The following is a 17,220-nucleotide window of genomic DNA, read 5'->3' on the forward strand; positions in this document are numbered from 1 at the left end:
GCGCGCGCGGTATTCGAATAGTGTCAGATATCACCTCGTAGTGGTCACTAGGTAACGAGTTATACATGAATCATCACCTACAGTAGCTCATAATGGACTACATCGCCTTATTACCTGATGAAGTGCTGTGTTCACTACTTTATTACTTCAACTGTTACGAGTTGTGCAGGATAAGGAGCGTCTCTAAAAGGTGCGAGCATGTAAACAAGTGTACTAGCTTAGTATTGGTTGTTGCAGGTTTAACTCGTTGGCAGTTGCTGAGCTGAAGATACGATGTCGTAACATCATCGCTAAGCTACTACGCACGACTCCTACTAACTCTGCCCAGCTAATATTACTGGAATACTGCAGAAAGAGACTTGTTCATGTGCGACATTTCTATTTTGCTGGAGCTCTACTAGACAGTGCCATCCAATTGTTGAACAGAGAATTAGACCTGCTAGAAGAGACCGCTGACATATTTCACATATACAATGTAGTTAAACCATTTGAAATAATGTACTTTAGGGCAGCAGTTAGTCATACTATACACATACTAGAAGAATGAAACACTATTGTCATGTCACTACTTTCCCTTTGTTGTTTTAAAGGAGACCTGCAGTCGTTTACCCTGATATACTGACCCATTCAGTCCCATGATAGACCTGTAGGCATCTTCGTAGGATAACATGTTAACAAATCCATATCCTTTGCACTTCTTAGTTGAGAAATCTAAGATCACCTTAACATTGGCGATGGCTCCAAATGGACTAAACAACTGGTAAAGTGTACTCTCATTGCTATCCTCTGGAATATTGTAGATGTAGACACAACAATATTGTGACTGTTGTCGTCCACCACCACCACCTGTAGCACCCATCGGATTGTACCTCCAGTTAACTGATGGTGTGTGTGATCTGATTGGCCCGATTTGCTGTTGTTGTCTTGGTAATGCTGTTGGTGCAAAAGCTATTGGAGTCTTCTGATTGGCATATTTCACAATGAGCGGCTGTGTGTGTCCGGGTAGTGTCAGTCCATCTAATGCCACCCTAGCCTGTTCTGCCTCCGAGTGTTTATCAAATCGGACAAATCCAGCACCTCTGCTCACTCCAGTATCATCCAATAATACCTTAGAAGTGATAATACTCCCATAGCTAGTAAACAACGTCTCCAGCTCAGCCTGTGTATAAGTCTTCGGTAGCTGAGCAATGTACAAGTTAGCATTCTTTATCTCCACTGACGAGGGCCGAGCATAGCTGACTTTAATGGTCTTTGAGTTAAGCATGTGTCCATTGAGCCCTTGCAACCCTTTAGCCGCTGATTCAGCCGAATCAAAGTTTACAAAAGCATATCCTAAGCTGACTTGTGTGGTCTTGTCTCTGATTAGCTTGCAGCTTTCAACTGTACCAAAAGAGGAGAACATTGATTTGACCTCCATCTCTGACATGTCTTGGGGTAGGTAGTTAACGATTAGGTTAGTTTTGCTGCGATCCATCGGCTTCTGCGGAGCAGGGATGTTTGTCCCTAGTACTGGCACGGCTGACATGGTAGGATTGGCAAATAAAAAAATCCCAAAACTAAAAACAAAAGTACAATCAATAAATAACTAATAATAAGTCAACAAAACAGTACAAAACACACCATAAGAGCATTGTAAACATGGCGACTGGCCAAAAACGGCCAGTCGCGAAAAAAACCCTTTACATTATCAAACTTCTACATAATATCGTAATAAAGGTTACATCAATATATAAAAACTTAACCACAGCGTACCAGCGAATAAGAAAAACAACAAAAAAATACCACTCAGAAAAAAGCGAAGCCGAGGCGAAAAGGTTGTAGTCTATCACGTGCTCCAGGGTGGGCATTAGGTGGAAATATGGCAGAAGGGGACGACACTCGAGATAACAACAGCGAGGCAAATAAACAAGTTCCAATATTAGAGGCGGCAGAGAAGGTCCCGTTCCTTTTATCCAATGATGCAACCATCGCTTTTGGAGAAGAAGTTAAACCACGTGTGTCCGTCCCAGTGGAGGCTACCGGTCAAGATAATGGCGAGAGGACAATGTTTGTACCCAGACCAGCGCACCTACTCGCCTGGAACCCTGATCCAGAAGCCATGAAAATGATGTTGGAAATGGGCATATCAGAAAACGCGGCTAGACGCGCCCTCTACAACACGGGGAACGAGAGCGCCGAGCTGGCTGCTGGTTGGGTATTTGATAACTTACACCTTCCTAATGTCAACGATCCGTTTGTGCCATATGCTCACCCACCCAGCCCGGGCGCCCCTTCCTCTGGTGAACAGCTCTTACCAACTGCAGCTAATCCAGTAGCTGAGCACGAGATGTTTAACCTGTTAAAAGACTCTTCATGGAAAATGGTGTTTGTAGTGAATAGTGAGTTACGTATGGGTGTGGGTAAGGTAGCTGCTCAAGTAGGACATGCTACACTTGGACTGTACAAACAAATTTTCAGTGACAATATGGCAAGTGATTTGACCCAGTGGGAGGCCACAGGAGCTGCTAAGATTGTACTCAATGGAGTGAACACTGCTGGACTGCTGTCTGTACAGAATGAGGCAAACACAGCAAACTTATCAACTTTTACCGTCCATGATGCAGGCAGGACCCAGGTGCTTCCAGGCTCCATTACTGTATTGGGAATATTTGGACATTGTTCAGTTGTAGATCGTATCACTGGCTCTCTCAAGTTGCTATAGTAACATGACCGGCTTTATTGGAGTAACAAATCTCTCACACCATGAATCACTAGTATATCATATTAATTGTTCTGGCCAATTTTAATGATATAATTTATAACAATGTAAAATATATCATTTGTAAACACGTATTACTACTACATTGCTGCGGTGCTTTGTGACTTGTAACTATAATAAATGGTTAGTGTGACTAGTTGCCGGGTTGCATAACTTATATCTTCCAGGCATTACGCATCATCAGATCAAAGTAGGCATCGTTGTCTATGGATGCACTAACTCCAGAGTAGTAATTCATGAATTCCTCACGAGTTACCTGTAGTGTAACACAGTAACAATTACAGTACAAAAGCACAACAGAAATATAAACCTCAACAGGTCTATTTTTACCACCTGTAAAATCAGGTTGTCCTAAAGGATCCATTACAGAAAGATGTCCACCATAATAAACTAACCTGTCCATCAGGGTCATTAGGACTATCAAAGGATTGTAAGAAGGAAAGGAACACTTGTTTCTCTGTCCACTCTCCATTCTGGTACTTGGGATGATGACGAGCATTGTACACACTACAGGGGGGCGGGGGATAATAATGTCAGTGTACAAACAAACATTTCATAAATAATACACTATAAATCTGGTCACATGAACTTTGCCTCTCTGTGTGTAGCTAACTGTTGAACTAGATAATGCTCCTGTAAGCAGTTTACTGGGATAAACAGAAAAAAACAGGTAGTCACAAAAGGGGGAAATACCTACACATAACGTGTAGGTTACAAATTAAGAGGTCACTAAGATGCCAGTATAGTAACACAAAATTAAGTGCAGCTCAGCAGTGTAAGCTAACTCTACACAACCTCATCCACTAATTTTACAGACTCGATCTTCCATCAATGTTGTCAGATATTCATTTTATGCAAACACACCATTTATATGGAACTCAATCACATATCTGTTCAACTAATTCCTCTAACTTTTGAATAATTATTTGTTTTATTTATTTTTTGTTGTTTACTTTATTATACAGTATGCTTGGACAATGCGGTAAATAAATGGAAAATCTTATCTTAAATGCGAGAAGAACTAAAAGAAAGAAGAAAGAAAGAAATCTAGTTGTCCGGAAAAATAAGATAGTATCTCTGAGTGTTTTCAGGAATCAAATCTCTAACCCACAGCACATGGTATCAACTACTAATGGTATAGAAACTTAACACGTACACACACGTACACACACACGTACACACACACGTACACACACACTGTAACATTAACTAGATAATAGTAGATATTGCAGAATCATCAACCAAGACGGAACAATTACAAATAAATAAGTAATAATATAACATGAAGGTGCTGAAGGTATGAGGCAAACATGTCCTTCTCATACCACAGAGTACCATCAGCACCAATAGAGATGGTGATTCATTGCAGAAATTTGTAACGTCTTTGTCTCTACAGATTGCAGACTAAATCAGTGGACAACCATCATACTTGAGATGAATCCTGCCAGTCTAGAAAGCAATCATAGTGAAGTTGGTTAAGTATATTTTTGAACATTTTAGCAAGATCCGGGAACTTAGCTTTTGTGTAATGGAATTATATCCATATATCAGCAGCTTTGCATCTTTATCTACTGAGAAACTTCTCCAGTGACCCTAACAGACAGAGCCAAAATCACCTGCTCAACCTGTGCTAATTTTGGTGATGATTTTTAATTTGTCCTGGTGCGCTGGTCCTTACATTTACAACGAATCTCATGTGTAGCCATAAACCTTAAGAGATTAAGTGTCAGCATTTCTACCAATTGTTTGGATAGTCTATCATCCATTGCTAAAGACCTACAAGGACTGAATGTGCTTGGAATACACGATACAAACATCGAGGATCATAACTGATTGTAATTGTAAGTTATATGAAGTCGATCCACCTTAGCAGTAGCAACACAGAATTGATGTCCTTACCACAAGGTGCTCAATAGGATAAGGACTTGAATTTAACAAAAGTGGTTGCAGGAATTTTGACACGTCGATGTTAATTAGTTCTACTTCTTTACATTACCTGAGATGTTTTCATTAAAGGTGGACCAATACCAATACCAGTATCGGTATCAGATTGGTACCAGATCGGTATCGGTAATACAAGGTACAGATACCACAGTAGACACTCACCACTTTCATTAAACATTAAACCATCTCTAGCTAAGTTTCCAGAAGCTAGTAACTTAGTTGAGCTAATCAGTAACTTAGTTGAGCTAACAAAGTAGCGAAACAAAGCCTTTGTTACTCTTTTCCAAGTATAACTGCAATTGCTCCGTGTGTATTCTAATATATTAGAGCACGTGAATCCTTTGTAATTAAATGATAGTGCAGTTGTTCCTCAAGAAATAAGTTTATGACTACTAGGATTGCTTTTTCATGAAAAGGCTTGGTTGAAAAGCTGTAACATTGTACAATTATCGGCCGCCCACGCAATTAATTGCCTTATCAATAAGCTTACAAGAAATTAGTAATCCACAATGATGTTTATCATGTTTAGCTGTTATATTTTAAAATTGAACTGAGATCAATCAAGTACTGTGATATTTTAATAGCTAGCTATGTATCAGTTAACATACTCACGTTACAACAGCGTCGTCAATCATCAAGGCTAACATTGTTCTACAAAATAATCAACAACTCACTACTTATCTCTATTCCCGCACATTACCAACGTACCCAATTTCACACAAGGTAACACCACCTGAATCACTTTATCCTACCACAAACCACCCTTAACACTTATAAGTAGCTACAGTTTCTATCCTAGAACAATTAAAGATTGGAATAATTTACCAATTAATGTGATTGAATCAAGAGACATAGATGAATTTACTTACTTAATTATTGTAATTATTAGTTTAATAGGATGTATGCATGTGATTGTACCTTTTGGGGATTTTCACCCCCTGGGCCAACCAGCTGAGCTGACTGCCCAGTGTCTAATCTTAGATCTTAAGTGAAATTTCTATAATAAACTTGTCTAGGTTTCAATGCATAGTATTGGTATCGGCACATAATTTCAGTACAAATACTCGTATCGGAAATATTGGTAAAAAGTGGTATCGGTCCATCTCTAGTTTTCATCCCCCCATCACTCTTATGGAAAAGAACTGCCAACAATTGATGTTCCTAAGAATCACAGTTGTACAGATTTTTAGGATCATAAAGGAAGTCTATAACCTCATTAGTTTGCAAGAAGTTTGTACCGTATAATGGGTTAATTTCGAAGGGGAAATTTTTGAAGAGCAGCTGCTAAAATAAATTTCAAAAGTATAATTTTCGAATGCTCTATCATCATGCTTAGCGCCACTAAAATTATTATTTTTAATGCGCATTAAATTTAGTGAAGACGGTGACCACGCATAGCGATACAATTGAAATAGAGACATTTATTAAGTGTTATTGTATTGGAACTGGTCCACTATAGGAGAGGTGGTTTTTGCCAATGGGGAAACAAGTAATCTTTACCGTCGATTTGCTGTGGGCGTGGCCATTGCAGCATCAACAAAGCAAAGGTGTTGGCCTGGCTAGGTACGGAAAGAGATATCATGTATTCGTTCTGTATTTCTTCTGCCCAGGATAATAAGGTGTGGAGTTCTGTTTAATAGTGGACAGAATTCGGCTGACCTGGCTTTATATTCGAAGAGTTCAATTTTCGTAGAAGCCGTGTTTTTTGAATAATTTGAAAATTAAACTCATTCGGAAATAACTCATTGTACGGTATACAGTTAATAATGAAGGTCACAAAAACTTTTTTTCTGACCCCAGTTTCAGCTCATGGCAGACTGGTAAACGTAGTTATGAAGTTAGGATCTCCCTCCAAACCTGTTAACGCTACATGTCATCGTCAACTTATTTTTCAATATGTAACAGAAACAGCAAATGCTGTCAGCAGCAATGTCGTCACCTGCTTAAAGAAGAAATTTCCTAACTGAAAATTATTGTTGCATGAATACTGCAAAATATCCAATTCAATCATTGAAGTCTTGCAGGGTATGGAAGTAGCTAGATCACTAATAAACTTTAGTAGCTAGTTGTAAGCTTGTTTGGCCTTATTGCAACAGTTCACTCTTAACTATAGAGGTTATGCAGGGGGTGTGATCACATCACGTTTACGCATCATTAACTTGCATATGCGTGTGCACTGATTGGATGGACACCATTTTGAGTAGAAAGAGAGTAGAGCCATGATTAAGAGCTGTTGTGCCATTGGATGTAAAAATGTGTTTGTTTCCAAGCGGAAAGGTGGTAAACTTCTGTTTTACAACTTCCCAGCGGACAAAGATTTGAGGAGAAAGTGGATAGCTGACAAAGGGGAATCTGACAGTGACAAAGAGGAATCTACAGAAGATGAAGACAAAGAAGTAGCAACCACCGAAAGAGAAGCACAGAATGAAAGCTTGTTGGAAATCACACACGAACTAATGAATTGCTTTTCAAAACAGTTTCAGAGTTGTTAGCAACAAGGAAATTGCTACATGTAGCAGAAGACGGAAACTGAGTAGCAACGGAAGAACTATCAACCTTGCAGATCAAGACTTATCATACAGATCTGGAATACACCAATCAACTGTGTCTTGCTACTTCAATAAATGGTTTGATGTTCTGTACCAAAAGTTGTCCGTGTTTGTTTGCTGGCCGGAAAAGAGACCAGTTAATGAAGACAGTGCCGATGGAGTTTTGAAATAATTTTAGAAAGTGTGCAATTATTATTGACTGTTTCAAGGTTTTCATAGAGCAACCAACCTCACTCATGACCACAGTGTAAACTGCATAATACTGTGAAGGTTTTGATTGGCATTACACCACAAGGATCAATCGACCATCCACTAAAAGATTTCTTAGTAAACCACTTTTTCTGTTAGGTGTACTCGACCACTCCAACCTCTTGAAATAAAGGCAATTGAGGGTTTAATATTCATGAGGCTGCCGGGATGTACTGTTAAACCACCACCCTATATTAGAGGAAAGATACAATTGAGTATAATGGAGATTGATGTTTCATGTCAACTATGCAGTGTCAGAATTCATGTCGAGCGTCATTGATATGGTGAGACAATATATTATGATCCTTCAGTCTATTTTGCTGATCAATTTGATAATGTGCAAGAGTGAATCAGACATTTCTTCTGTAGATAAAATAGTTATTATTCGTAGCTTGTGTAATCATTGTGATTCTGTTGTACCACTGGGTTAAGTATTATTTGTTTAAAATTTAAGTTATACAATAATATTAAAAGTAACTTTAAAGTCTGTTTTACTTTGCCTTGCGCATTGCAGATTGATATTTTTCCTTGTGACAGCCAGGACATTACCATTTACCCTTTGGTAACTGGCTCACTGTTAGTGCAGGCATGACAAACGAAACCATTTTATATTACAGCTAGGATTATCACACATTATTTGGACAGTAACACCAAAGAGTGTTGTCCTGGTCACCATCTTCATTAAGACTATCTCAAGTGCTGGCAACTATAACACACTTGTCACTGTAGCACTGACAACATCATCATCAACTTCAGAAGTCATATCAGATGGATCATCTAAAGAGTTACTCTGAGACCACTTCATTTAAAGGATCAATTGATGGTTCTGCTGGCTGTGTAAACCGTTCACCAACCAGTCAAGTGCTTCTGTAATAAATGTTACATTAAAGGGAATTATTTGAATATAAACGTGTCATTCTGCCTCCATGCCACAAAATCACAGCAGCCATCACGACAACTAAACTGTACAATGAAGCTCCCACAAAGGGACTTGAAGGATCCAATAACAAATCAGAAGCTTTCAAAATAAACAAGGAGTTTTTCCTTCATTATCTCAGCATAGAATGATCACTTTGATTGGTAACAGATAGCTTGGTATACAACACACTGTGCAACAGATAGCTTGGTATACAACACACTGTGCAACAGATAGCTTGGTATACAACACACTGTGCAACAGATAGCTTGGTATACAACACACTGTGCAACAGATAGCTTAGTATACAACACACTGTGCAACAGATAGCTTGGTATACAACACACTGTGCAACAGATAGCTTAGTATACAACACACTGTGCAACAGATAGCTTGGTATACAACACACTGTGCAACAGATAGCTTGGTATACAACACACTGTGCAACAGATAGCTTGGTATACAACACACTGTGCAACAGATAGCTTGGTATACAACACACTGTGCAACAGATAGCTTGGTATACAACACACTGTGCAACAGATAGCTTGGTATACAACACACTGTGCAACAGATAGCTTGGTATACAACACACTGTGCAACAGATAGCTTGGTATACAACACACTGTGCAACAGATAGCTTAGTATACAACACACTGTGCAACAGATAGCTTGGTATACAACACACTGTGCAACAGATAGCTTGGTATACAACACACTGTGCAACAGATAGCTTGGTATACAACACACTGTGCAACAGATAGCTTGGTATACAACACACTGTGCAACAGATAGCTTGGTATACAACACACTGTGCAACAGATAGCTTGGTATACAACACACTGTGCAACAGATAGCTTAGTATACAACACACTGTGCAACAGATAGCTTAGTATACAACACACTGTGCAACAGATAGCTTGGTATACAACACACTGTGCAACAGATAGCTTGGTATACAACACACTGTGCAACAGATAGCTTGGTATACAACACACTGTGCAACAGATAGCTTGGTATACAACACACTGTGCAACAGATAGCTTGGTATACAACACACTGTGCAACAGATAGCTTGGTATACAACACACTGTGCAACAGATAGCTTGGTATACAACACACTGTGCAACAGATAGCTTAGTATACAACACACTGTGCAACAGATAGCTTGGTATACAACACACTGTGCAACAGATAGCTTAGTATACAACACACTGTGCAACAGATAGCTTGGTATACAACACACTGTGCAACAGATAGCTTGGTATACAACACACTGTGCAACAGATAGCTTGGTATACAACACACTGTGCAACAGATAGCTTGGTATACAACACACTGTGCAACAGATAGCTTGGTATACAACACACTGTGCAACAGATAGCTTGGTATACAACACACTGTGCAACAGATAGCTTAGTATACAACACACTGTGCAACAGATAGCTTAGTATACAACACACTGTGCAACAGATAGCTTGGTATACAACACACTGTGCAACAGATAGCTTGGTATACAACACACTGTGCAACAGATAGCTTGGTATACAACACACTGTGCAACAGATAGCTTGGTATACAACACACTGTGCAACAGATAGCTTGGTATACAACACACTGTGCAACAGATAGCTTGGTATACAACACACTGTGCAACAGATAGCTTGGTATACAACACACTGTGCAACAGATAGCTTAGTATACAACACACTGTGCAACAGATAGCTTGGTATACAACACACTGTGCAACAGATAGCTTAGTATACAACACACTGTGCAACAGATAGCTTGGTATACAACACACTGTGCAACAGATAGCTTGGTATACAACACACTGTGCAACAGATAGCTTGGTATACAACACACTGTGCAACAGATAGCTTGGTATACAACACACTGTGCAACAGATAGCTTGGTATACAACACACTGTGCAACAGATAGCTTGGTATACAACACACTGTGCAACAGATAGCTTGGTATACAACACACTGTGCAACAGATAGCTTGGTATACAACACACTGTGCAACAGATAGCTTAGTATACAACACACTGTGCAACAGATAGCTTAGTATACAACACACTGTGCAACAGATAGCTTGGTATACAACACACTGTGCAACAGATAGCTTAGTATACAACACACTGTGCAACAGATAGCTTGGTATACAACACACTGTGCAACAGATAGCTTGGTATACAACACACTGTGCAACAGATAGCTTAGTATACAACACACTGTGCAACAGATAGCTTAGTATACAACACACTGTGCAACAGATAGCTTAGTATACAACACACTGTGCAACAGATAGCTTGGTATACAACACACTGTGCAACAGATAGCTTAGTATACAACACACTGTGCAACAGATAGCTTGGTATACAACACACTGTGCAACAGATAGCTTGGTATACAACACACTGTGCAGCTTTGACTCACTCTGATCGTTGTTGTTTGACTATTGCTGCATTTCTTCTTCAACCTTGGAAGCTTGCTGCAGATAGTGAAATACTTCATCACACTTGTTTAGGAGGTCTGGGAATGACAATGGCAATGTAGACATATCATAAAGGTAGGTTAATGGATTAACTAGAGCACCACTAAGCAAATAGGACTCGTTCAAATGATAGCAAAATCAACTTCCCCTTCATTCTTGATAACCGTAAATGGTAGTTTCTGATGTCTTCTTCATTTGACTTCGGTACTTCAATCCTGTGCATTTCTTAGATGCACATGGTGAGGACTTGCTTTAGTGTTGAGGAGTTGCAAAATCAATGTTATGCATTTCATCAAATTTTACACTTTGAAAGGTTGGTGGTAGCCATGAACATGGTAAAGATGTTGAGCTAAGTGAGAATATTGGTCTGGACAGCAAAGAGAACAGCAGCTATATGAGAACAAGCCTCCCCTAGTCCAGTCATGTACAATGGCCATATAGTTTCTTATCTTTAGTACCCAGACCTTCAGTGGCATACTAACACTGGTGTTCCCGCCAAGTCTCCACAGGTCAAGGTGAGTGGAGCACATAACACACCATGGTACTACAACCCAACATGTAGGTAGTTAATGTGTAATAGATAATGTAATATTTGAGCACAAGCATCACTGAGTTACAGTGAAGCCCTGCACTGTGCCATGTAATGCATTGCTTCAGTTTGCACAAGACAGGTGCTGTGTGTTTTGTCAGATTAACTACTAGCTGAGGTTAAAGTGCACCACATGAAGAACAAAGGCTTAGCTCATCAATGTTTTGATTAGTTTCCACAAATCTGAAACACCATTGAACAATTAGTATCACAAAGGAGTAGGCGTGGCCCATGAAATAACATCACCCAAAAACCAGCCTCAATTTTCCCTGACGACGATGAGGCAGTATTGGTTAGATAAAACTAAGCCCAAACAAGCTTTCATATCGCTTTCAACATGTTGCTACAGAATTTCTTTTAAAAAAAAATCATTTAATGGAATTTTCTACTGACTGACTGATGCCTTCAGACAAGCATAACTCGATAATGGCTAAGGCTACGGGCTTGATTTTTTCACTGCTTGACGTTGCTTCAGCCTGACAGGTGCCTTTTGGCATACCGCAGTACGTGCAATGCATTCTTATGGACTTACCAGTGTCCTCCTTTCTGTCCCATTCATCTTTGCTGACAGCAAAAAGTGTCGATTTGGTGGTAGCACGTGATGGCTTCCCTTCGTAACAGAAATTGTCTGTATTTTTCATAGTGGCTATTCTGATAACAGAGATAGCTTTTCGAGCAGTTCTTGATTCGAAATGCTGCGTAACGGGTTGAACATAGCTGACAACGAAGTGTAATGGATACTTCACTTTTTAGACAATAATTGGGATGCACGGTGCCATTTCAGATGCGGTATGCGTGGGTTCACCAGTCATAATAATTATTTACAACAAAAAAAGTTGACAAACAAGTACACAGAAAATTTTTGGAATTTTCAACTAGAGTAGGGACCATAGCACATCGATAAAAAGTACTGAAACAAGCTGGAGTAGTGCATGATATTAGATTACAGTAAAACAATAAGAAGTGTTATATCCCTACTGTGCATTTCATTATCTGCACGATAGGGATATAACACTTCTTATCGTTTTACTGTGATTTAATATTGTGTACTACTCCAACTTGTTTCAGTACTTTTTATCGATGTGCTATGGTCCCTACTCTAGTTGGAAATTCCTAAATTTTTCTGTGTACTTGTTGTTATAACAACTAGTGTTGGACCAATAAGCTGATATGTGATATTTTATAATCTTTGCAGGTTTACATGAAGTGTAACATGTGTTGTGTCTGTAGTGGAGTAATACATTATACAAATGAGGTGTCTACCCATCACATCTAGTCACCTGGGGTAGTTATATCATAATATAAAAGAACTCTTATAACTGTGGGAACTTCTGTGTAACAGGCACTCTGTGACCAAGGAGTCAATTTTCTGTAATAAAGAAGTTTTCTGAGGTACATAACAATGTAATGAGCCAGGAACAGAATAATGGAACTTGTGCAGATGGAGTTAACTCGTTCACATGCAATTGTGCAGATGGTTTAGATTATATGATTATGATCCTAATCCTTTCAGTAAACTTCACCATTCTTTTGTTAACGCTGCCAAAGTCAAATCGTAACAGCTGGCACAAGTTGATTATACTATTCCAGTCACTACATGTGATACACAGTGTATGGTGCATACTCACACCAGAGGAAGGATGGTATGCTGTAATGTGTTGATGAACGACACATTGAAGTGAACAAGGCTCAGGTGTAGCTACTGCTGATAAGGCAACTACTGCCACTAATGCAGCTGGAGAGTTAAATGAAGCTCAAAAGATTATAACATTTGGTTCTGTGCTAGCAATGGGATTTACCCTTAAGTAGAGTTGATCATGTCAGTACCACCGCACTGACGTGACCAGTATGAAATAGTTACTATGTCGGGCTAGAGTGAAACTTGTCTTGTCCAGAAAGTAAACAAGAAGCAAACTGTGGGTGCTACCATCGAGATTTATCCTTTTGAGTTTCAGCGCCTGTGCCGGACATTGGTGTATCAGTTGAACACCTGTCAAACTATCTGAATGCTAACAATGCCTGTCTTGTCTAGAAAGTAAGCTAACAGTAAATGCATTTCACTTTTACCTTTGCCAATCTTCAATTGACAAATGTATCAAGTAGTATATAACAAATCATTTTATCTGGCAAAACATGATGTGGCAAGGTTCTAAATAGTTAGTACCCTGTGGTCTCACCGGTTAGCATATTAGGTGGTGACTGTTCTATTAGAGTGTATTAATATTTTTCATGCACAAACGTGTAGCATCTTGTTCAAACAATATCTGTTGGCATAACAACGTATACATCACTTGAATGCCAATTCATCAAGCAGTCAATGAAACATGATCCATAATCATAACCCAATAAATACACATAGAAGCTACACTGCCATGAAGTTGTTGGTAGTTTCACCTCACCTCAGGTTAACAATGTTTCAACAGCAATCTTATTACCTGATTATCAGTGGATCATCAGGGATAACCCAATTAGCTGGTATACAATGTATTAAAGACATTTGCTGCTATCTATTTTGATGGAAGTGTTGGTGGTTTGTGAAGAGTTTTTGGATAAGCTTTCCAATTTGTTGCTAAGTGATACTATTCAGAGCACTGTTATCATAGCATTATAAGTTATTCTGTAATAGAGAGACATGGAGACACAGGCTTCTGTAATACATACGTTAGTCACACCAAGATGTATGAGGCCTTAAAATTGAAACTGAGATTTGAAGTATTAGCTGAATGTAACACTGTACGCATTCAAGGATTGAATTACAAGCATTACATTATAGCAAGAGTTCACAATATATATACTAAGGAGAGTATCCTACTCTCATATACCCCTGCAGAAGGGCATATCGTGAAGTTATGATGTAACACTTTTGAGTTCGCCAGTTTTTCTTTGTATAATTAATGATGTCATTAGTTGAACATGGTATCGATTGAACGTGTGCCTACCAACGTCGCTAGCAACCAAATAAACTCCAGCTCTAAGTGTTTCTCACCCAAATACAATCGTTCCTTCATGGGTTAAGACCACTTCGTAGGCGTTTCTTACTAGGCCATTTGCAAATACAGCTATCCTGAGTGTCACAAGTGTAAAACGGTACTAACAATTCTTACACTTTTACGGCTTCCTGTGCGTCACAAACCGCAACATCTTGTCATTATGTTATAACTTCACAATACGCCCTTCTACAGGGGTATATGAGAGTAGGATACTCTCCTTAGTATATATATTATGAACTCTTGATTATAGTAAGGAGGTAGATGTTTAGCAATACCTCTGACATACCCTTTCAAATCATCAATGGTAATCAATCCATCTCCTGTCTTGTCCAGTTTAGCGAATGCCTTCATTATGATCTCCTTACGTGATTGACCCATCGGTGGCTGTCATGGTAACGTAACAGGACTAACACACCCACAACAAACACACTCACCCTCAGGGCGGTGAGGAACTCATCAAAGTCAATATTACCGCTGCCATCTTTATCAAACCTTTTGAACATCTCTTTGATCTCCTAATAAGGTAATAACTTTATACAGTAAACACAAGGGATGGTTTAGGCAGCTACATGTGTGTACAGTCTAGTAGGCATTGCTATATCAGGCATCAATGGTTGTCATGTCAACATTTGAGAGTTTTATACCCAGTCAAAAAGTCAACGGGTTCAACTCTGCTATGAAGTGAACAGATGGTACACAGAGACTGCAAAATGTCATATTTACACTAGCAAAGTCATTTCATTAGTGTTATAAACTTGTGTACGCCATCATCATCATCATCATGATGTGTTACATAACACACAAACAATCCATCACTATATAGCACATCACAACTGACTAGTTCACACCATCAAATAGCAACCGGCAGGTCCTGGCATTAGAAATTGACTTATTGCACAATCAAACTTTCTGTGAGATACAAGTACCCCATAGAGTCCTAATACTTTAACTGATGATCAGTCACTAAACTACAGTGAGGAGCCATTTGTTCAAACTAGTGTAGAAAAAGGTGTCTGAAAGTATTTCATGTATTTCAAACTCATCACATTTCACAAAACAAATACTCTATTAGAATATACAATTGCACAATTAGTCACTTTCTGAACTCAGTAGTTATATAGTATTTATTTATTTTACTTATTTATCTAATTTGACAAAATGACAGGGTGGCACCAAAAGGCATAGCCTGTACAAGGGTGCTTCCCTAAATCCTATTAACCACTCTTACCAGACCCCATTACACCACTCTTACCAGACCCCATTACACCACTCTTATCGGACCCCATTACACCACTCTTTATCGGACCCCATTACACCACTCTTATCGGACCCCATTACACCACTCTTACCAGACCCCATTACACCACTCTTACCAGACCCCATTACACCACTCTTACCAGACCCCATTACACCACTCTTATCGGACCCCATTACACCACTCTTTATCGGACCCCATTACACCACTCTTTATCGGACCCCATTACACCACTCTTATCGGACCCCATTACACCACTCTTTATCGGACCCCATTACACCACTCTTATCGGACCCCATTACACCACTCTTACCAGACCCCATTACACCACTCTTATCGGACCCCATTACACCACACTTATTGGACCCCATTACACCACTCTTATCGGACCCCATTACACCACTCTTATCGGACCCCATTACACCACTCTTACCAGACCCCATTACACCACTCTTATCGGACCCCATTACACCACTCTTATCGGACCCCATTACACCACTCTTATCGGACCCCATTACACCACTCTTACCAGACCCCATTACACCACTCTTATCGGACCCCATTACACCACTCTTATCGGACCCCATTATACCACTCTTATCGGACCCCATTACACCACTCTTACCGGACCCCATTACACCACTTTTATTGGACCTTATTGGACCCTATTACACCACTCTTACCAGACCCCATTACACCACTCTTATTGGACCCTATTACACCACTCTTATCAGACCCTATTACACCACTCTTATTGGACCTTATTGGACCCTATTACACCACTCTTATCGGACCCTATTACACCACTCTTATTGGACCCTATTACACCACTCTTACTGGACCCCATTACACCACTCTTATCGGACCCTATTACACCACTCTTACCGGATCTTCCATCACTAGTCCATAGTCATGTATTCCCTTCTTGAACTCGTCGTAGTCAAGTTTCTTGCTACCATCATCATCCATTATACGAAATATCCTGTATGTTGACATGACAACAGCACATACATCAGAGTTTGTACAAGAAAACAAAATATCATACCCATATATGTCTCAACCTAAACACTTCCAACAAGTTCCTAAAAATTGTAAAGTTCATTGAACTGACAGCCTGCTGACTGACTGATGCCTCAATTCAGCCAAGCATATGCATATCCCCCCCCCCCCCCCCCCCCCACCCCACTTGTTTCACTACTTCTTATGATCCCTACTCAAAAGTAAACCACTTTTTCCTTACACTTGGATAGTACACAAGGACAATTTCAAATCATCTCAATATTTTACTTGCCGAGATAACAAACACAAATAGTTGCTTCACAAGACCTCACAGTTCACCACGGGGACAATACACTGTACCAGGAATTTTAGGATGATATGATGGTGATAAGATATACAGTGGTCCCTCGATTATCCAGGCCCTGGGTGTGTTCAAATAATCAAAATGTTTGGATAATCAAAGCCCATTCT

At 39.5% G+C, this 17,220-nt stretch overlaps 4 protein-coding genes across 4 annotated transcripts in view; 2 read left to right on the plus strand and 2 right to left on the minus strand.

Annotated features, from left to right (window-relative positions):
• LOC136256519 (uncharacterized) lies at positions 1–592 on the plus strand. The gene is made up of 2 exons (XM_066049496.1): positions 1–190; positions 238–592. The coding sequence occupies exons 1-2, from the start codon at positions 93–95 to the stop codon at positions 545–547; spliced, it is 408 nt and encodes a 135-aa protein (XP_065905568.1). The 5' UTR covers positions 1–92; the 3' UTR covers positions 548–592.
• Positions 461–1,871, minus strand: LOC136256514 (ELAV-like protein 1). The gene is made up of 2 exons (XM_066049492.1): positions 1,753–1,871; positions 461–1,556 (listed from the first exon to the last, which is right to left on the minus strand). Exons 1-2 carry the CDS (start codon positions 1,845–1,847, stop codon positions 566–568), a joined length of 1,086 nt encoding a protein of 361 aa, XP_065905564.1. The 5' UTR covers positions 1,848–1,871; the 3' UTR covers positions 461–565.
• LOC136256515 (probable peptidyl-tRNA hydrolase 2) lies at positions 1,794–2,891 on the plus strand. The gene has a single exon (XM_066049493.1). It carries the CDS (start codon positions 1,859–1,861, stop codon positions 2,699–2,701), a length of 843 nt encoding a protein of 280 aa, XP_065905565.1. The 5' UTR covers positions 1,794–1,858; the 3' UTR covers positions 2,702–2,891.
• Positions 2,780–17,220, minus strand: part of LOC136256518 (calcyphosin-like protein) — a 16,992-nt gene continuing 2,551 nt past the window's right edge. Inside the window, exons 2-6 of the mRNA XM_066049495.1 lie at positions 16,636–16,732; positions 14,930–15,010; positions 14,782–14,879; positions 3,154–3,265; positions 2,780–3,014 (exon numbers count right to left, since the gene is read on the minus strand). Coding sequence (XP_065905567.1) covers positions 2,913–3,014; positions 3,154–3,265; positions 14,782–14,879; positions 14,930–15,010; positions 16,636–16,732 — 490 coding nt within the window. The 3' untranslated portion in view covers positions 2,780–2,912. The remainder of the gene's footprint in view (positions 3,015–3,153; positions 3,266–14,781; positions 14,880–14,929; positions 15,011–16,635; positions 16,733–17,220) is intronic.

Source organism: Dysidea avara, chromosome 5, assembly GCF_963678975.1.
Source record: "Dysidea avara chromosome 5, odDysAvar1.4, whole genome shotgun sequence".
Taxonomy (NCBI): Eukaryota; Metazoa; Porifera; class Demospongiae; order Dictyoceratida; family Dysideidae; genus Dysidea; species Dysidea avara.

Coding starts and splice junctions, on each gene's coding strand:
- LOC136256514 (XM_066049492.1), bottom strand. CDS start 1,847: ATGCCCACCCTGGAGCACGTGATAGACTACAACCTTTTCGCCTCGGCT. Junction 1,557..1,752: donor GTTGTTTTTCTTATTCGCTG/GTACGCTGTGGT, acceptor TTTTGTTTTTAG/TTTTGGGATTTTTTTATTTG.
- LOC136256519 (XM_066049496.1), top strand. CDS start 93: ATGGACTACATCGCCTTATTACCTGATGAAGTGCTGTGTTCACTACTT. Junction 191..237: donor ATAAGGAGCGTCTCTAAAAG/GTGCGAGCATGT, acceptor TGGTTGTTGCAG/GTTTAACTCGTTGGCAGTTG.
- LOC136256515 (XM_066049493.1), top strand. CDS start 1,859: ATGGCAGAAGGGGACGACACTCGAGATAACAACAGCGAGGCAAATAAA.